This window comes from Serinus canaria, chromosome 10 (genome assembly GCF_022539315.1).
Source record: "Serinus canaria isolate serCan28SL12 chromosome 10, serCan2020, whole genome shotgun sequence".
NCBI classification, from domain to species: Eukaryota; Metazoa; Chordata; class Aves; order Passeriformes; family Fringillidae; genus Serinus; species Serinus canaria.
This window is the reverse complement of record NC_066324.1, coordinates 17,191,169-17,211,428: the sequence shown is the minus strand read 5'-3', so window position 1 is coordinate 17,211,428 and position 20,260 is coordinate 17,191,169. Positions and strand designations below refer to the sequence as shown.

Sequence of the window (20,260 nt, the reverse complement as noted above, 5' to 3'; positions counted from 1 at the left end):
TAGTGAGGCAGCATCTTTATTTCAGTAATTAATAAAACCTTGGGAAATGGCTTTAAAAACTTCCTGTGGAATTTGCTGTGTCCTGCAGGCACTGATTCCTGCGTGTTCCTGATGGACATGGGTGCAAACTGTTGCTTGAAGGGTTGGGATGAGCCCAGCATTTATTGGCCAGAATAGGAATATTGATTTGTGCTGTTTTAAAACCAGCATGATTGAAAGAATTTGCTGAAAAGCTGGGGTTTGGGGAGTGGGGGTGATGCAGTCATGGGACACAGCACATTTGTCATTCCTGTGTTAGGACAGGTTTCCGTCCTGTGTGCTGGGAAACAGAGGCACATTCCAGACACCAGTCCCCTCTCTGTGGCCACTGGTATGAGACACATGTGGTGACACCATCTTCCTCACCCACATTCTTGTGTATCATGTGATTAGGCTCATTTCTTGCTCTCTCTTCTCTTGTAACCTCCCCATCAGGCCATGGAACAGAGCTGGCTTTGTGTCTGGAAAGCACCAGGATCTCTCCTGGCAACTGGAGGAAAACCTACAAAGAAGAGGAGATGAGAGCCAAGTGGGCGGCTTCCTAAACGTGCAGCCTGCAGGGGCTGGGACGTGCACATCATACCAAAGCAGGTTTTTAATATTAAATAGATGGAAGGAAGATGTCTCCTTTTGCCTGAGGGATAAATAGATCTGAAACTCATCCTAGACTTTGCTGCTTGTTGCATCTGAAATATGTGTGTCTCACCCTGGAATAGAGCCTCTCCAGGAGCTGCCAATACCTGGCTACAACCCATGTGTAAAAATGCTCTGGTGTTCATGGTGTATGTGAGATGTGATGGAAAGTCTCTGGGAGAAGCATCCAATGAATGGATTTGCCTCTTTTTTCCCCAGTCCATACCTATGTGCACCCCATGGTCTGGACATGGTGCTTCTCATGGTGCCACCAAAGCAAGTGTCACAGCAGTGGTACTCTGGTGCCCTCTCAGTGCTAAACCTCCTCCAGGAGCTGTGTGGGTGCCTCAGGAGGTACACCCTGCTTTGCAGGGACTGAGCATTGTATCCTTCCCTCCCACCCCTTCCCTAAACAAATTTTGCAGGTGCGAGCCCTGAGCACCTGGTTTGGATTCTCATCTGTGATCCACAGAACCTTCAGGACCAAATGCTGTTTGTAGCCGTGGGCAGACAGCTTATTGTTCAGGAGAACTGCTTAGAAAACCCTCCATCTTGCCACTGCCGGTTGTTGGGAGATGGATGGGATGAGAGAAGGATTTTTTCCTTATCTGCTTGGCCATGAACCTCCTGGTCCAGCCATGGAGGTGAACCATAGAGCTAAAGCTGTTCTCTTGTCAGAGATGCTTGTTATCATGGTCGCAGTGTGGAAGAACATCAAGAAAAGATAACTCTGCCAAAATTTAAGTAAAACCCTGCCAAAACCTGGCAAATCTAATCTGAACTTGGGCAGTTCCAAAACTGCTGTATGTTGGCTCTCTAAAAGGAGAAGGGGTGCTGCTGTGTCTTGGGAAGACCTTGAATGTGACTTGTTGGGGATTCAGAGCCTGGCAGGGGTGGATCTGGGGTGTCAGCAGCATTTAGGAGGTGCTGTGGGGACGTGATGTATGTTGTATGATATTAATGGAGGGTTGTAGGAAAGAAAGAAGGAGCAGAGCAATGGAAGGATGAAGGATTTTCTCACTTGTAAAATACTGGTATACTTAGGAGCAATTTCCCTGCCAGAAAGCTGTGGCCGATGTCTGCCTTAAACATTCCTCTCATTGATTCGTCCCATTTCCTCCTTGCTCCTCTGCATCATCCTCTGCGTAATTCCTCTCTCTCCTTTGATGTTTTCATCCCCCATGTATTTGTAGATTATGGCTGTGTCCCCACATAGCTGTCACTGAACCAAGCTATCCATATTTAGCTCTTCTAATCTCTTCTTCCAAACCAATCCTATCAGCCTGTTATTTTTGTGCCTCTTCTTTGAACTTCCTTCAGTTTGTCTCTTGCGTCCTTTTCTGTCATGAATGGACTAGTGAAAGGTGTCCCTGCCCATGGCAGGGGGTTGGAATGAGATAAGTTTTAAGGTCCTTTCCAAGCCAAACCACTCTGGGATATTAAGATGGCATCTTGGAGATGATCTCCTCTAGGTCACTGAAAGGATCACCTTGGGGTGGTGCTTGACTGTTTTATGTATGTCTGTAACTCCATATTCCCCCAGTTTTCTTGCACAAGGACTCTGAATGTGAGTGGGACTTGCTTTTGGCCTTCTTTGAAGCCTTGGAGGCACAACCCAATGCCACAGCTTTAGCTGCTGTGGAAGATCGAGCTGCCCCCACACCACATTCACAGCTTGGTTGATCAAAACACCCCAAAACAAAGCCCATCTTTTACCCCACACTCCATCTCTTCTTTCTCAGCTCTGCTCTGAAAACACCAGGGCCTTTTACCACATCATCTCTTGTGCTTTATGAGTGTAAAAGTTGGTTTCTTAGTGGTGTAATAAAACCACATCCCTGCACGTGGTTGCATTGTCTGCCATAGGTCCATAGTGACAGAGTGGTTGTGGTGGCTTTGTCCATTCTCACCTGGAAGTGGGCACTGGCTATTGGGATGGATGTGGACAAAGCTGGTCCCTGGACTGTGCACCAAGCAGAGGAACCCATTCTAGACGAGACAGGTCTGAGCCCAGCTCATTTTTACTTCAAGGCTTGGATCCATCTTCTCCCTTCTTACATTTACAACAATCCAATTTTGTACTGAAATGATTTGTAAATCCCAAGCTGTCTCCCCTCTGACTGATTCCTATATACTGCAGCTTTTCAAAGGTAAGGACTCTGTGCCTGGATAAGCATTAATTAAGATTGATTGAATTATTAATGCTCTGAGTTTGCATGCAGGGTTGTGGGTGTGTGTGCACACGTGGCTGTGCCCTGACATGAATTGCTGGAGGCCTAGCAGCCACATTGTCCATGTTTTAGGAGTTTAGATTGGTGAGACTGAGGTAGAGGAAAAAATGGGTGAAAAAACTGAAGGAAAAGTTGAGGCAAGCAGGTGGAGCTGTGTTACTCCCTAACAGAGAGCTGAGCTGCTGTGCCAGCTTCTTGTGCTCAGCCCTGACCTACCAAGTGTCAGCTTTGGCTTGCAGTCCTTGGTGATCCTCGCCAAGGTTTGTTGGTAACTTTTGTGTTCTTGCTGTCTCCATGAGCCTGCTTTTCCAGCCTCTTTCCGACTCATCTCTTGATCTGTTGGAATGGAGATTCCAAGCTCTGCAGTATGGTTTACATCCCTAGGCCACCATCCATAGGGTGGTGGGGCCCGTGCTTGGTGCTCAGGATGCTGGCCAGTGTGCTATGTAGCACAAGGCAAACCCTGTAAGCAAGTTAAAGCCACTTGCTACGAAAATCCTGCTTTTTCATCTGATTTCTCATGCCTGCCTTGCAGATTATGGTTTTAGGGATGTCTGTAGTTTGTCTGTTTCAGCCTCTGTGTCATTTGGCCAGGTTTGTGGAGCTGGTGGTTATCAGATGGCTCTTAACAGTGGCTGGAGCTGCCAGTGGTTTGTGAAAGGTCTCATAGATTTGTAGCCTCCTTCCAGGAGATTGATGCACTGAGGCACTGTGAAACCTTTTATGTTCTCCTTTGCCTGCTTAAATGTGCTGGTCAGCAAGTGCTGTTAATGGCAGCTATTGAGCACTGCTCGGATCCTCGGGTGCAGCTGCCTGGTTATTTTGGTGGAAAGAAAATAAGCAAAAGCAAGACTTTCCCTCACAGTGGTTTTTCCACATAAAAACCTGACTTGCAGCAGACATGGCTGGTGTCAGCAGTGCAGGGGATACTGGAGGATGGAGATGGAGGAAGCAGCAATATGAGAAGCATATATCACGCATCTGTGATGGTTGGCTGTGATGACAGAAGGTTGTGGGGCGTGATGAGAGACCTGGATTCCCACTGGGAAGTCACTTGCTGTCATCAGAGCTTTCCTGCTCAGGCAGCACTGCCAGAGGTGAGGATGGCTGGTGGCTGTGGCAGCAGCAGTGCTGAAGAAGGAGCTGGAGGCTGGGTTGGTCTTTGTGAAGGATGCTTGTAGCCATCCGTGGTCAGGCTCTGTGTTTCTAATAGTCTCTGCTCTCCCATGACCCAGATGCATCTCCATTGCTTTTCCACATGAGATCTTTCCATTTTTCCCACAAACTGAGCTGCTTCACATTTTAATTCAATAAATGAGTAGACCTGTGGCCTAACTGTGGGATATCAGTGCTTGATGATGGCTGAACGGAGACCCAGTGACATGTGGTGGGACCGATGCACAGAGGTCCCAGCTTGGATTTCTTTCCCATGTCTCTCACTTATGTCACCTGTCCCCTTTCATCACTGCTCTTCACTACTTCTCTCCTGCTGGAGACACCTTTTTTCCCTTCTAGGAGCAGATCTGATAGTCTTGTAAGTGGTTGGAGCAGGTGACTGGTGCCAGCACGTCTGCCTTGGATACTATTCCTGGCCTTATTGAAGACACGGTAATATGCAAGACTGTGCCTCTGCGGTGTCTGCCTCCTCTTGATCTCAAAATGCTGCAAGCACTGAGATAAGACAGGCTGTGTTCAAGCAGTGATTTTATTCCCCTCTCCTCTGCAGAGAGAAAGCAGCTCTCTTTAGTCTCTCTCTCATAAGTCATGCTGGGTTGTATTTGCATTTCTCCAGCAGTGTGGCTGAGGTTGATAGCATCCGGCTGTCTGCATCATCTGGGTACTTGGATCAGTCCCCCATCACTGGCATGGTGGGAGGTTGTGCCTCCAGTGTCACTGGATGAGATGTCTCACCCCAATATTCCCATTAACTGTGACCAGGTCAGGTTTTGGTGGTGCTGGTGGTGGGGCTGTGAGCTTTATGCAAATAATCCTCTTCCAGGTTTTGGTTCCTGTGGCCCATTCACCTGTGGCCAGAACAGACTTCATCAGGCAGGTCCACCCCAAAGTGCCCAGATAAAAATGAGTCTGAGTTGGGAATGTGCTGGCAACCCCAGCCTTGTGCTGCATTGTGCCATTCTTTTGGCCACGATCTGCTCTGGTCATTCTGCAGGTACTTGCTGGCCAGGGAAGGTGTTTGCATGGATGGAGGCAAACCCCCTTCTGGATCTCAGAGCTGGAGCACAGATGCTTGGCATGGCCAGGAAAGGACACAGAGGCACCTTTGTAGGTGGAGCATTCCCATTACACCTTGGCATCAACAGCCCCACAGCTGGGAGATGCCATGAATCCCATGTCTGATGGGTGGAAGCAGATGGTGATGAGCACTGGGACCAAGTTGTGAAGGAGAGTGGTGGGGAATTGGCTTCTCTTGGCATGTTTTTAGGTGGATGCTAAGAGCCCTGGGGCTGGGAAATTGGGACCTCTGCTCCTTAAAACTCCTTACTTCCCATCTGAATTGCCTGGCTCTTTGGTGGTGGTGCTGGTCAGGAGGTCCCACGTTCGCTTGTCTTCTCTGGGGAGTGCTATGCTGAACCCACTCTATTCTGCACAGATGGAAGCACATGGAAGCATTAATCCTTTCTTGTGGCATTTACTGCTTCTTGGTGAGGGAGGGCTGTCGCAAATGTCAATCCCTTTTTCTTGGAGCAACTGCCCTGTTGCCCTGTGGGCTCAGATTTGCCAGCTAAGGAACCCGATCTATTCCCCAACTGTTCCTGTGGCCTGTAGAAATAACTGGCTTTGTTTATTTGAGCTTGTGTTTATCCAGGGAAGGGGGACTTGTCTAGAACAGAATCCTTTTTTCACATCTTGATGCCAGCAACCTCAACTTCTTGCTATAGCAAGAGGGGAGAGCAGTGGGCAGCAGCATTGGGATCAGTGCCTCAGACCATGCTTCTGGCTCCATCCTTGGACCTGACGCTTGTGCCACCATTATTTCCCTGCATGTGGGTGTTTGCTGGAGGCTCTTGTTGGCTGCTTTCTTGCTGGAGAAATCCAGCCAGCAAACAGTCAGTATTAAGTGGCACCTGCACTGTTTGGGGAGGGGATCTTTTGAAGCCTGTTGCACGTGGCCTGGAGTTAAGTACCTCCAGTGTGTTGGGATGATGTTGCTGGGGGCTGTGACTGGGAGCTCTGCTTGCAGGTGGATTTAAAATGGAATCATAGACATGGTGGGCACCAGAGCAAACAAAGTGATTTTGTCTTCAGGCTCTGCATACCCAGCTTTGGGGATCAGGTTGGAGAAGACTGTTCTAAATTCCTTCCAAGGTCAGCAGAGGGGAAGAGGCACTGTGGTGCTGTGGTTTTGGGGTCTAGAGATGCCCACTGAAGATGCTTGTCACCTGAGTGGATCTGCTCCCTGAGGGTCTCTCACCAAGGAGCTGGAAGCTAACATTCCCAGCTCCTACTCTGAAAAAGTAAAGCTGTGGGGCATGTAGTGACAGACCAGAAAAGGAGTGAGAACATCAAAGCACCCAAAGGTTGAGTAGAGCTTATCAGTGACATGAGATGTGTTGAGAGCAGTGCTCCTGTGATGGAGCACCTTTGGTCCATGTTCTGTCTCCTTATACACACAGTCATGAGTTTGTGACTAGTAACAAGGCTCCCTCTTGGCTTTTCTTGTCTCTGTGTCTGCAGGAGTGAAAGGACCTTGTAGGTGAGAAAAACAGTACATGTGCTGCATAGCTTCAGGTGGGAATACGATGGAGCCTAGAATCATCTCAGATGCTTTGGTGGTCTCACCCTGAGTTCTGGCTGACAGATGGGGTGCAGATCTGGGGGTGCCCTACATCTTCACACCCTCTCTGCCCTTGGAAACTAGCAGATATCTCTGCTAGTTGCTCTTCTCAGGGGTTTTTGCTTTTGGCTTTTATCACTCCAAAATGCATTTTTCTTGCCTGACTTTTATTATTGGGGACAAACCAAAATTCTCATAAATATGAATGGGTGGTCTAGATGGTCCAGGGAGTGACATTAAAACCAGTGGGGTGTCTTTATTTCTGGTTTGCCCTCTTCTCACTCTCTAATTAATAATTGCTGCTGTGATGTCCCCTTGAGGGCAGCTGATGCTAAGATGGCAGGCACTGCTCTGTGTGCATCTCTCCATGCCAGCACCCACTGCCGTCCTTCCCTTCATGTGGGACCCCATTCCACCTTCCTGGGGGGCTGTAACAAGGACTAGGTTTTAATTATCCCCCAGAGCCTGGCATCCCATGGTGCCGTTGGCATCACTCGGGACTCTGGGTGGATTTGCTTTTCCCCCAGCGAGCAGAGCCTGTGCTGGCCGCTGCCGCCCAGGCTTGGCTCCGTTCCACTTCTGTCCTCGGCGGTGGTGAAAGCACGTTCCTCGTGATGGGAAAGCCTCCGCCAGAAACACAAAGGGCTTTCATTAGGGGAGGCAGCGGCGGGCGGACACGGATGGCCAGAGCTGGCACACAGAAGCTTCACCCCATCTAACTCCCACAGGGGTGCCTGCAGACGCACCAGGTTCCTCCAGCAGTCAGAGTGCAGCCAGTATTTAATCTTAGAGTTTATCCAGCATGGGAAGAGAAATAAATTTTAATTCTGCAAGGGGTATTTAGGGCCCAAAACTGGCATAGGGGGGTGGCCAGAAGGTACAAGGCTCATTTTTAGAGCCAGAGATCTCAGCTAGCACAGCCCTGGAGGTGATGTGAAATGCACTGCTGTGGGGTGGGAGTGCTGCCCACTACCCCCAGGCCGGCATTGCCCCAGGCTCCCTCTCTCCCTCCAAGGGAAAGAGCAGCCAGAGGAGCTACCCCATGATATGTAGGGCTCTCCCAGCCATCCTGCATCTCCTGACCTTGCTCAGTAAGCAGGAGGGTGAAAAGATCATGGCAACAGGAGATAAGGCACACATAGAGGGGGAGGTGAATTTCAGGGATTGATCCATATGTCTTTTCCTCCAGCACAGCTTTCAGCTTTTTTTGGTTGTGTCCCAGTGGAGAGCCTCTGCTCCTGCCCTCACCCTTGAAGAACCATCCTGAACCTTTTTATTTTGATCTGGAGCTTCAGGCAAGGGAGCAGGAGAGCCGCCTTGTCTCCCCACGGCTGCTGAAAGAGGCTGTTTATTACAGAGCAGGGTGAGATATGAAATCCCATCAAGCCGCCTTGCTTATTAGAGATCTCAGTGAGCTGCTTATTATGCACCATGGCATAATGCAGATTACGAATGTGACCGGGCGATAATTAGCAGAGCTGGAACTGTAATTAAACGCTCCTGAGCTGCGCTGTGGTTTCTGTTGCAGAGTGGAAGGAAGCTGAATGGTCTCAGCAGGTCTCCAACGTGCACATGCAGCCTCCACTCCCCTGGCAATGGGGGCCAGTGATCCCTGCCACTCCCTGGGCTCTTCCTGCTGCCCACCCAAGCCAGGCAGCCCTGCTTGGTTCTTCCCTGGTTCTTCCTTTGCTAGAGACTGCCTTGTGGTTTGCAGAATGGGGCATTGAGGAGCCCCTTCAAAGAAGCCTCATGCTCCCTTGGAGTACCTTGCCCTGGATCTGCTGATGAGGTTGCTGTGTTTTGGGGGGTGATTTTCCTGTGGGAGTCTTTTGGAAGCTCCTCTGGTAGCCTTCTTGAATCCCATGGGGTGCAGTTGGGCCACTGGCCCTATGGCAGCCTTGGAGGTGAATGATCTGGAGATGGGCTCCTGGGGGAGAGCTGGTTCTGTTGCTGGGAGATTGGAGGTGGTTGTGGATGACAAGCTGTGGTGCTGGGGAGGGGACTGTGGGGTCCAGCCACTGTTGTTCGAGACCTCCAGGCCATCTTTAGTGCCAAGTGGGCTGCCTGTTGCTCTGATGAGCTGTCTAGAGAGAGGATGGATGCAGGACAAGGAGAGGGCTGCTGACAGAAAGTGCTTTGTGTTCTGCTGGAAAAGCAAATCCACTTGCCCTGTCAGAACCAGGATGTGATATCCTCATCTCTGCTCCTCTGTCTAGAGATTTGTGTCACCAGGGATGTGGTAAGAATCTGTGGGTCAGGAGTTGGTGGGGAGGTGGGATGCTCCAGGCACTTGCTGTGGTTGTGGGCACCCTGTTGGGTAGGGCAGGCTAGGTTGGACATGCAGGGTTCTGCTGGAGTTGTTTCTCTTGCTTGAAGGATGGAGATGTGTGAGCAAGAGAGGGGGCAGGCAAATTTGGCAGCTGGTCAGGACCAGGATGGGAGTCAGCAGCAAGGCTGGAAGGGATTGTGGGCTGGTGCCCGTGTCCTCACTTGGTGACCACAAACTTGGGCTCTCCAGGTCTATTGCTTTCCCTCAGCAGAGTTTTAGGGGGTCTGGGAGTACAACTGGGTGCTCTAGAGGAGTCTTTGCCTGTTTAAAACTGGAACCGAGGTCAGCACTGGCTGCAGATGTGATCAGTTTCCTATTCTGCTTCTCTTCTGAGGTAGCCCAGTGTCTAAAGATCACAAATGGTGAAGAGAGGAGCCTAAGCTGAAGAGGAGCCACTCGCCCCTTGCTGCAGGTCCTTGCAAGCCAAGGCTGGGGGTGGCTGGCTTGGCTGATGAACCCCAGAGGAGGAGAAGGTCTCCACCTTGCCTTGGCCAGCCACAGAATCAGCCCATCAGCCATCCTCCTCCTGACACTGCTGTAATCTGCTTGCGTGGCAGAGCGGCCAAGGACCTTGGCTTCTCAGCAGCAGGGTTGCTTGGCTGGGCTTCCACTTGGCATGTGGGCTTGTTGGCTTTCCAAGCCAGGCTCTGGCTGTGGGATCTGGTTTCTATGTGCAAAGAGAGCACAATTGCTGGATCAGGCTCTGAAACAGATACTTGCATAGGGAAGAGGGATATGATCCAAGTGCCTGTGTCTGCAGGTGGTCACAGGGTAGTTCTGGAAGAAGGATGTTGGTTTTCATGGGTGCCGGAGGGAGTCTGCTACTCGTTTGTCCTGTCCTGCTGGTTGAGCAGAAGCTCTTCTAGTGAGCCATGGGGTCCAGAGTCATTGACTGCATTAACATCTGAGCCATAGCCAAGAGGCATCCTCACCGGGCATGATTACAGAAGCCGTCGGGGAAGGAACTTGCCACGAGCTCTTTCAAGCAAGAGCACAGATATCTCCTGCACAAGGACTTTTGGGTGTGATCTCTGTGACTACAGAGCTCCCCAGGGTTACATGGGTATGGGCTTGCCAGAGCCCTGTGAGATCCTTGTCCTCTGATGGCGTGTGGGATGTGAACTGAAGGTGGCAGTCCTGAGCTTGAGGTTCTCCAGGAGTGTAAACGTCTGTTGATATTTGCTCTCCCTTCTGTGTTGCCAGCAGTATTCCTGACGGTGACCACATTTCTCTTTTTCCCCACAGATGGAATCTCCAGTCTCTACGCCCGCAGTGTTGCCCTTGCATCTTCTTGTCCCTGTCGTCAACAACGACATCTCGTCGCCATGTGAGCAGATCATGGTACGCACCCGCTCGGTGGGGGTGAACACCTGCGATGTGGCCCTGGCCACCGAGCCCGAGTGCCTGGGCCCCTGCGAGCCTGGCACCAGCGTCAACCTGGAGGGCATCGTCTGGCAGGAGACGGAGGACGGTGAGTGTCACGGAGCTGCTTGCTCTCTGACAGCGTCATGGGGGAGTTGTGGCAGTCCCTTTCTTCCCATGTCCCTGCTGCGTTGTTCTTTGGCATGTCCTGGGCTTTCCTGCCGCCAATTGGGTGGTCAGGACAGAGGAGCCGTGTGAGAGCAGTCCATAATCTGTCCAGTAAAGGGAGTAATGGGCCAATACTTGCATCAGCCCCATGTGTTGCGTTATCCCTTTGCCCAGACAGCAGGCGAAAATCTAAGCTGCCATTTCTCTGCCCTTCAACAAGAGCTGACTTGTTTTGGAGGTGCCAGGGGAAAGGCTGTGCCAGCCGGCACGGGAATTCGACAGAGTTTGACTTCATTTTTGCTTGGCAACCCGCAGGTCTGTCACAAAAACACTCAAACCCTGGGAGGTGGCAGAAATCTCCTGCTGGATTAAAAAACCCCAATGGAGCTCTCAAAATCGACTCAGTGGGAGATCAGCCTCTCGGCTCTCTTGCCAAGCCAATCCAATCTTTTTTTTCCACTGGAGCTCATCTCATCCGTGCACAGCTTGGTTTGCTTTCCCAGGTCCTTTGATGGGTTTTCGTTGCTCTTGGGGCTCTGCCAAGGAATGCAGGGATGAATAGGTGGCTCAGTGGCCCATGGCAAGCGCTGGAACTTGGCCTTCCCTCTAGCCTGAGTGGGATGCTGGAGGTTTCTGCCTTGGGAGGCACAGGTCCTTGTGTTTGTGTCTGGAAGCAGAAACAGTCCGGAAGCACAAAGGTGAGAGAGGGTAGTGGTGGTGGTGGAGGCTGCTTGGTGTGTCATCTCAGCCAGGCATCCATGTGCTCCTCTTGGACATCTGCTCCTACTCTTCCATTGCTGTTCTGTGCAGAGAATGAAGCTGTTGGCCTTTATCCCAGCCACTCCTCACTGAGACTCTATTACTGGGGATGGAAGCTGAGCTGAAATCTCCATTCCCATTATTTGCTTCCAGTGAGGTTCTCTTCTTGTCCCATGCTTTGGGAAGGTGGGGGTGGGTCCAGTTTGCCTTTTCTCTCTTCCTACTAGCAAACTGGTTTTGAAACCATGTTTGGCACAGGACCAAGTGCTGCAGTGACTGCTGATGTGAGCACCGAAGTTGTTCCCCTTGGAAAAGATATTGAGAAATAGCACCTGAGCTGTTTGGGAAAAGAGCAGTGGATAGACCATGCCAGGGAAGACTGGGATGTATAGCTTGGGATGTGAACCTCCTCACTCTTCCCCTTTACCATCCATTCCATATGGAAAAAAAAAAAATTCACCCTGATTGAGGCAGCTGGGAGCTGAAAGTGTGATTTTTCTGCTGCTCCAAAGCAGAGGAATGTCACATGTAAGACCTGTGAGAAGAAACACAAAACAGGAGAGTTCTGGAGTCCTGCTCTGTGCATCCCAGGGCCAGGGGATCTGCAGGGTGGATCTGCTCCAAAGAAACCTGTGGAAGCACTCACCTCCCCAGCACTGCGTGATCAATGTCTCCAAGAGCCTGGTCACTTTGTACGATACACTGCTTTCAGCTGGGGAAACTGAGGCACAGCTGGGCTGGGTTTTGGGAGACACAGCAGCACAGAGGGGCATTGGCACCCTCCACTTGTGGGGCTCCCTCATCTCCCTAGCCCCATCAGCCTGCTGTTCTGGTGGGACTTCCCTCAACCCAAAAAGCCCTGAAGGTGCAGAATTCCCTGAAAATCCCCAGGCTGCTAGAGAGCCCCTTGGGCAGCAGCAAAACTGATAAGAGCTTGTACCTTGTATGGTGGTTTTGGGTGGAAATCAGGAGAGGGTCACGGTGGCCGTGCCAGGATGGATGAATTTCACATCCAGTCCTGTACAAAAAGCCCTGATACTGCCTTTGGTCTCTTTGGTCTGCTGCGTGCCTTGGCTCCGGTCACATGGCATCTCTCGTCCTAGGAGAGTGTATTTAGGAAGGGGAGAAAAAGCAGCACCCATTCCCCCTCCCCCTGTGCTGTTTGGGGGCAGAAATGTAGAAATCAAAAGTAAAGTTGAGCCTGGGAAGAAGCCAGGAGAAAGTGTTTTAAGGTTTGGCTTTATTTCTCCCTACTCTGACTTGATCTGTAATAAATTAGTTTTCCCAGGGAGAGTCTCTTTTGCCTGTTATTGTAATTGGTAAGTGATGTCTCCTCACTGGGTGAGGTGACAATTATGCTGGACAGCCCCATGGTGTCCCCTGTCTCCTGGCAGGAGCATGGTGGCCATGAGCAGCTTGGATGTTGTGTCCCAAAGCCGGGGCACTACAGGTCAGGCAGGATCTCTGCACATGGGCTGGGCTTATGGAAAAGCTGGAGAATCCTGAAAGTAATGCTGCTGGAGGGGAAATGACAGATCATTTTAAAGATGATGCAGCTGGGGATGGAAGAAGGGGCATCCCAAAGCCAGAGCATCCTGGAAGTGATGCAGGTAGAGGAGGAATTAATGGAGATGTTCTTGGTTGGGCTTGGGGGATTCATCTTTGAAAAGGGGGAAATGTGCCCCAATAGAATGGCTCCTGGTGCCCACAGCACCTTGTACTCCATCCCACGTAATCCCAGGATTTTCTCATACACTGCCTTCCTGAATGGCAACTTTGCACCATCACCAACCTTTAATTTTTCCACCCAGGACACAGCTCTGATGTGAGCACTTGGTGAGCAGGATGCTGAGTGGTTTGCACCCAGATTTGGGTGATATTGATTCTTTAAGAGCTTCAGAGATGTCACCTTCCCATGAAACCAGGTGGGGTGGGAGTTACCCGAGTGGGATTCCTTCTGTTCAAGAGCATCAGTGTTCTTGGAGATGCAAAAACATTGCTTCCTCATTGCTGCCCTTGTCATGCCTGCTCATCATCCTGCCGTGGGAGGGGGACACAGTGGGTGAAAAAAGCTGCTTAGGATCTATCCTGGGGTTTAAATTGTCCTGGGTTATTGTTGGAGGATTAGGAGGGGATTTGGTATGATTGGTTGCAGTGGGTTAAATATAGGCTGGTGCGTATTGGAGGTCTGGCGTTCCAACAGGGAAGGAGACAACGGTGCCAGCTTGTTTTGCCCCTTCCTCTTTCATCTCTCTCTTGTGACTGTGGTGGTCAGGATGAAAAATGCCAGCACTTCTTTCTAATATCACACACTGACCCCGGGATGCACAAGAGACTCCGGTGGTTTGCTGTAAAAACTGTCCTTGCCATGCAATTAACTTCCAGTGGCTCACGTGGTCTTCTCTGCCTTCAGAGGGATTGAACTGGCAGGGGGATCAGAGGGACTGAGAGGGATGGGGCCTGGGTTGGTGCTGCATGTTCCTCAGTGGCTCCCAGGTCCTTAGGCGGCTCCTGGGAGGATCCCACAGCAGCTTCCCAGACGTGTCCTGGGAATGGTGGGGCTGGGTTGGGGTGAAGGAGGCAGCCAGGAGCTTCTTTTGGTTTTAAGGAAAGGGGGACAAGCTCCTGCCTGCCAAAAACTGCTGCATTAGGAAGAACGGAAGGCCACATGCCATGTGCCCTCTTTGGGATGCCTGGAACCAGCATCCCACTGTTCCCACTGATCTTTCCATGCATGGGGCTGTGGGTTCCCAGCAGTTGTTTTCTCCCTCAGGTTGTCTCCATCCTCTCAGCCTGGCCATGTCTTTGTTAAGGCAGGTCCCTAGCACCTTCCTCTGATGGAGTCTTGCTCACTGGGATGAGCCAGTTGTGGCTGTTGGCCATGTGCTGGCACCATTTCTTCCCATGATCTGCTCGCAACATTTTCCAGGAGGAAAAGGAGAAAGAGGAGGTCTGCATTTCATTTCTCTTTCTGAAGGAGCCCCACGTGTCGGGCCTTGGCTCCATGTATTATCCATGCCGAAGCCTGCAGCTGGCTGCTGGCATAGCACAACGGGGGATGTGGGCTGAGATTTATAAACATGCTTCAGGCGCAGCTGCTCCGGGCTCCCTCGGCTCCATCCATCTCCCAGGGCCGTATATCTTGCTGCACTCATCAACCCTTGCAAACGTGTTCCCGAGTTTTACCTTGCTTGGATAAATGTGCCTGGCACAACACACTCAGCTCCAGTGATCCGTGGCAAGGAGGGGACACCACGATGCTGAAGGGTGCTGTGGAGGACCCCTCTGCTTCCCAGAAGAGGTGCTGAGGGTCCTCGGCGTGGGTGTGAGCCAGGCAGTTCCTCTTCTGAATTAGTGTGGAAAAGCTGAAACTCCAAGGTTTTCTGAATGCCCAGTGACTTTGCTCCATGATGGGAGGCTGTGGTTCCATGGATGGTTCTCCAGATGGAAATACAGGGCAGAGGGATTCCCATGGAGGTGCTGAAGCCCAGGGCAGCAGAAGGTTATTCTGCCAGGATTGGGTTTTCCTGCCAGGGACAGTCGCCTGAGCAGGAATGCTGGGCTCAGCTTGCCATCTAGTGGCAGTAGCAGCTTTTTCCGGAGAGTCATGAGGTTCATGGCCATGCTGGTTCATAGCCCTGCTGGGGGGTCTGCCGCTCCACTTTGGGGTCCACAGCCTTGTTAGGAGCTTTCTGCATTTCCCCCAAGGTCTTCCCTGCTCTTTCTCCCTGGAGATCACATTTCCTACCCTACCTGAGCACACATGGAGCCAATGTGGATCTTCAGGTTCCCCCTGAAAGGCTGAAATCCCACAGCCCTTTGGGGATCACTGGGTTTTAGCATCCCATGAAAGTAGGGAATGGGAAGAGAGGTTAGGTTAGACATACCAAGGGAAGGGATGAGCTGGGAGTCTCCAATTCCCATCTTGGTGCCCCTCCAGCCCTGAGCCCAATGTTTCACCTCTTCTCAGAGCCCTCCTTCAACTCTAGAGCTAATCTCTTCCTCCTGCCTGTCTTGAGGGGAAAGTTCCTGGCACTGTGGGATCACATCTGGCCCTGTCTGACCCTTTCCCCTTGCCTTGCAGGGATGCTGGTGGTCAATGTCACCTGGAGGAACAAGACGTACGTGGGGACACTGCTGGACTGCACGCAGCATGACTGGGCACCTCCCCGGTAAGTGGGTGGGGGGCTCTGGTGGGCTCCTAGTGCTGAGGGCAGATCTGGCCCTGTATGGCCCCCAGGGCACCTGGGACTGTGCCCATGGGGCCGCCACAGGGGTTGGCATCTCCGTCTTGCCCAACCCAGCTGCTCCCATAACTCTTTGCCCCTGCAGTCACACGTCCCTTGTCCTGGGCACCGGAGATGTTTTGGCACATCCCAGGGGACCTTTCTGGTTCCTCTTTATCGGTCAGTGGGGAGAGAAGTCTATGGGATTGGTAGTGAGGGGAGTAAGGGGGTCCCCACTGTGCCTTGGGGACAGCACAGGCATTTCTCTGTTAAAACCTCTGTGTCCCTCCTCCCTGTAGGTTCTGTGACTCTCCCACCAGTGACCTGGAGATGCGCAACGGCCGGGGCAGGGGCAAGCGGATGCGCCCCAACAGCAACACGCCGGTCAACGAGACGGCCGCTGCCTCGGACAGCAAGGGGACCAGCAACAGCAGCAAGACACGGGCGGGAGCCAACAGCAAGGGGCGCCGGGGCAGCCAGAACTCCTCGGACCACCGCACCCCGCCCGGTGGCACTGCTGAGGACGTGAAGGCCAGCCCCTCCTCCGTCACCAAGCGGAAGAGCAAACCCCTCTCCGACATGGATCTGAACTCCAGCTCGGAGGACTCCAAGGGCAGCAAGCGCATCCGCACAAACTCAATGGGCTCGGCCACGGTGCCGCCTGCCACAGTCAAGGTGGAGCCAGCTGTCCTGGAGCGCAACTGCCCTTCTCCCATCCTCATTGACTGTCCCCACCCCAACTGTAACAAGAAGTACAAGCATATCAATGGGCTGAAGTACCACCAGGCCCACGCACACACGGATGACGACAGCAAGCTAGAGGCGGATGTGGACAGCGAGTATGGCGAGGAGTCCTCCCTGCATGCCGATATTGGGAGCTGCAATGGTGCTGCCGGGACACAGAAGGGCTCCCTCTCGCCTGCTCGCTCGGCCACCCCCAAGGTGCGTCTGATGGAGCCGCACAGCCCCTCCCCATCCAGCAAGTTCAGCGCCAAGGTCCCCTGCAAGAAGAAGGTGGGTGGGGAAGGGGACACAGACCTGGGTGCTCTGTCCAATGATGGCTCTGAGGATGGTCCCTCGGTGGCCGATGAGACGAGTAACGATGACTTTGACTCTCTGGAGAAGCGATGCATTGATAAGGACAAGTCAAAGAAGGCCTCTGGTGCTAAACAGGAGAAGATTCCTTCCAAAAGCTTGAAGTCGGCCAGACCCATTGCACCAGCCATCCCCCCGCAGCCGATTTACACCTTCCAGACTGCCACGCTGACCACAGCCAGCCCTGGCTCCTCCGCTGGCCTTGCCACAACTGTGGTCCAGACCATGCCCAACAGCCCCCAGCTCAAACCCATCCAGCCCAAGCCAACAGTGATGGGAGAGCCCTTCGCTGTCAATCCTGCCCTCACCCCTTCCAAGGAGAAGAAGAAGAAAGACAAAAAGAAGAAAGAGCCCAAAGAGGTGGAAAACCCTTTGACTCCTGGCAAAGCCTGCAGAGCGGAGGAAGGTAAGAGCCCTTTCCGGGGGGAATCCAGTGAGCTGGGGATGAAAGGCGAGGGGCTGCTGAATGGTTCATCTGACCCCCACCAGAGCCGGCTCGCCAGCATCAAGGCTGAGGCAGATAAAATCTACAGCTTCACTGACAACGCACCCAGTCCCTCCATCGGCGGGGCCAGCAGGCTGGAGAACGCCAACCCAGCCCAGCCCCTGACCCCACTGCACGTTGTCACCCAGAATGGGGCAGAGGCCAGCTCGGTGAAGACCAACAGCCCGGCCTACTCGGACATCTCTGATGCTGGGGAGGATGGGGAGGGCAAGCTGGAGAGCGTGAAGGCAAAGGATCCAGAGCAGCTGGTCAAGGAAGGTGCCAAAAAAGCTCTTTTCCCACCACAACCGCAGAGCAAAGAGTCTCCCTTCTACCAAGGCTTTGAAACCTACTATTCCCCTGGCTATCCCCAGGCTAGCCCAGGACCCCTGAACCCCAGCGGGCAGTCTGCAGCCGAGACACAGACATTGAAGCTGAAGAAGGACGAGGAGCAGGAGAACCCAGAGGTGAAAGTGAAGAGTGAAGGATGTGAAGAGAAGAAGGCAGAGCTTGGCAGTGGCTCCAGCCAGCAGCCCTCAGTCATCCAGCAGCGCCCCAACATGTACATGCAGTCCCTCTACTACAACCAGTATGCCTACGTGCCACCCTACGGCTACAGCGAGCAGGGCTACCATGCCCACCTGCTGAGCACCAACCCTGCGTACCGCCAGCAGTACGAGGAACAGCAGAAGCAGAGGCAGAGCCTGGAGCAGCAGCAGCAGCAGCGAGGACTGGAGAAGAAGACGGAGCTGGGCTTGAAAGAGAGGGAGGCGGCACTCAAAGAAGAATGGAAGCAGAAGCCACCCATGCCCCCAACACTGACCAAAGCCCCAAGCCTCACGGACCTCGTCAAGTCAGGGCTGAGCAAGCCCAAGGAGCAGGGAGGTCCTGATATGGCCAAATCTGTCATCATCCCCAAGCTAGAGGACTCGTCCAAGCTGTCCAGCAGCCAGGTTGCTGAGGGGCTCAAGGTGAAGCTGAGTGAGGCTGGTCACCTAGGGAAGGAGGCAGCTGAGACGAAGGCTGGCTCCGAGTGTGGCCGGCAAGCGGAGGTGGATCCTGTTCTCTGGTACAGACAGGTAATGCCCTGCCCTGTCTGCCAGCCCAGACTTCCTTGGGTTTGCTCCTGGAGGAAGCTGCTCACCAGGCTTTGCTGGGGCCATCACCTCAGAGAGCACATGTTGTCCTCTGCTTATGGTGGGACTCCATGAGAGAAAAAGGGTGGGGCTGTGAGGCCAAAGATGTGCTAGGGAGAGCCCAGGGAAGGGGAGTGGGGTTGCTGATCTCCTCCAAACCTAGCCTGGATTTGGGACAGGTGGGGCTGTGGGGAGGCAGCTGCTCTGGTGGTTGGCTGTTCTTGCAGGAAGCGGAGGCCACGGGTGGGCCAAGGAGAGCCCAGGGAAGGGGAATGGGGTTTGCCGGCCTCCTCCAAACACAGGCTGGTTTTGGGTCAGGCAGGACCAGGGGGAGGCAGCTGTTCTGATGGCTGGCTGTTCTTGCAGGAAGCTGAGCCCCGGATGTGGACCTACGTGTACCCAGCAAAGTACTCAGACATCAAGACAGAGGATGAGCGGTGGAAAGAGGAGAGGGACCGAAAGTTGAAGGAAGAAAGAAATCGAAGCAAAGAAGCCTCGTCCAAGGAGGACGGCAAGGAGAGCACCAGCTCCGAGTGCAAGCTGACCCCCACTGAGGAGGCTCGCATGGTGGGGAAGGACCCCAGGCCCAGTGTCCACGTCCCCGTGTCCTCACCCCTCACGCAGCATCAGTCCTACATCCCGTACATGCACGGCTACTCCTACAGCCAGTCGTATGACCCCAACCACCCCAGCTACCGTGCCATGCCCACCGTCATGATGCAGAATTACCCAGGTAGGGAGCTGGGGGCTTCAAAGGTGTCCATTCCCAGCTGTCGCTGCTCTCAGGGTGGGGGGTGGCTGTGGGACATCCTCTCGCACACATACAGAGCCACATGCTCTCCCTGTGCCTGAATTCTCCAGGTGCCCTGACTGCTCTTTCTCCCCCAGGATCATACCTACCCTCCAGCTATTCCTTCTCTCCGTATGGGAGCAAGGCATCCGGCAGTGATGACAGTGACAAGTCCCGAGCCAGCCCTAGCGTGAGCTGTAAATCCAGCTCGGAGTCCAAGGCCCTGGACATCCTGCAGCAGCATGCCAGCCACTACAAGAGCAAATCACCCACGGTGAGCATCAGCAGGCCACTGCCCAGCTCTGTGGGATAGTCCCTAGATCCTGTAATGAGGTGGGAGCAGCTCCGTTTGTTGTGTGGTTTTGCTGTTTTTGCCTCTGTGGGGGACCTGCGGCCATGGATTCCAACATTGCAAATCCTTTGGGATGGACCAGCCAAACCTGTACCCCAGCACTGGGGCATCTCCAGGCCCTGCAGCAACCAAGTGACACTTGTCCTCAGCCCTGGAGCTGGCAGGTGGGATGTGGGGGCTGTCTCCACCCTGTGGCTCCTCCTGGGCTGAGCTGGGAGACAGAGCTTGGACACAGTGAGGAAAGAGTGGTCCTCAGACAGGCCCTGTGTCCTCCACATGGCTTTTGGCCATCCCACCCCATGGGAACCTTTTGGGCAAAGGCAGAGGGAACATCCCAATACGTGCCCCAGGGTCGCTGGTCATGTCCCTCAGCACGTGTCTGCTTTCTCCTCTCCAGATAAGCGAGAAGACGTCTCAGGAGCGGGACCGCACTGGCTGTGGGGTGGTGGGGGGCAGCGGGAGCTGCAGCAGCGTCGGAGGAGCGGGTGCGGGGGAGAGGAGCGGCGACCGGCCCCGCACGTCACCCTCGCAGCGCCTGCTCTCGACGCATCACCACCACCACCACCTCGGGTACTCGCTGCTGCCAGCGCAGTACAACCTGCCCTATGCAACAGGTGAGAGTGGGGCTGGGCTGGGGGGGAGCTGCACCTGCCCTTGGGCCATGAGACGCTCACACTGTTCCCCAGGGCCCTGCCTACCAGCTGCTGACACCTCTTCTCCCCGGCAGGTCTCTCCTCCACAGCCATCGTTGCCAGCCAGCAAGGCTCCGCTCCCTCCCTATACCCGCCTCCCCGGAGGTGAGAACGGTAAGGCTCCGCTCCTGCCGCACCTCCCCGTGCGCGGCCGGGCTGGGCCCGAGG

General features: G+C 53.4%; 1 protein-coding gene across 3 annotated transcripts in view; it reads left to right on the top strand.

Annotated features, from left to right (window-relative positions):
- Positions 1 to 20,260, top strand: part of ZNF609 (zinc finger protein 609) — a 55,698-nt gene that overhangs the window by 23,210 nt on the left and 12,228 nt on the right. For 2 of the 3 annotated variants that reach the window (XM_018913688.3, XM_018913687.3), the window contains exons 2-8: positions 10,274 to 10,499; positions 15,402 to 15,489; positions 15,843 to 18,201; positions 18,625 to 18,991; positions 19,147 to 19,322; positions 19,798 to 20,014; positions 20,128 to 20,206. In XM_018913688.3, the coding sequence (XP_018769233.1) occupies positions 10,274 to 10,499; positions 15,402 to 15,489; positions 15,843 to 18,201; positions 18,625 to 18,991; positions 19,147 to 19,322; positions 19,798 to 20,014; positions 20,128 to 20,201 (3,507 nt within the window). In that variant the 3' untranslated portion in view covers positions 20,202 to 20,206. The remainder of the gene's footprint in view (positions 1 to 10,273; positions 10,500 to 15,401; positions 15,490 to 15,842; positions 18,202 to 18,624; positions 18,992 to 19,146; positions 19,323 to 19,797; positions 20,015 to 20,127; positions 20,207 to 20,260) is intronic. The other variant, XM_009089790.4, reaches the window with a different exon arrangement.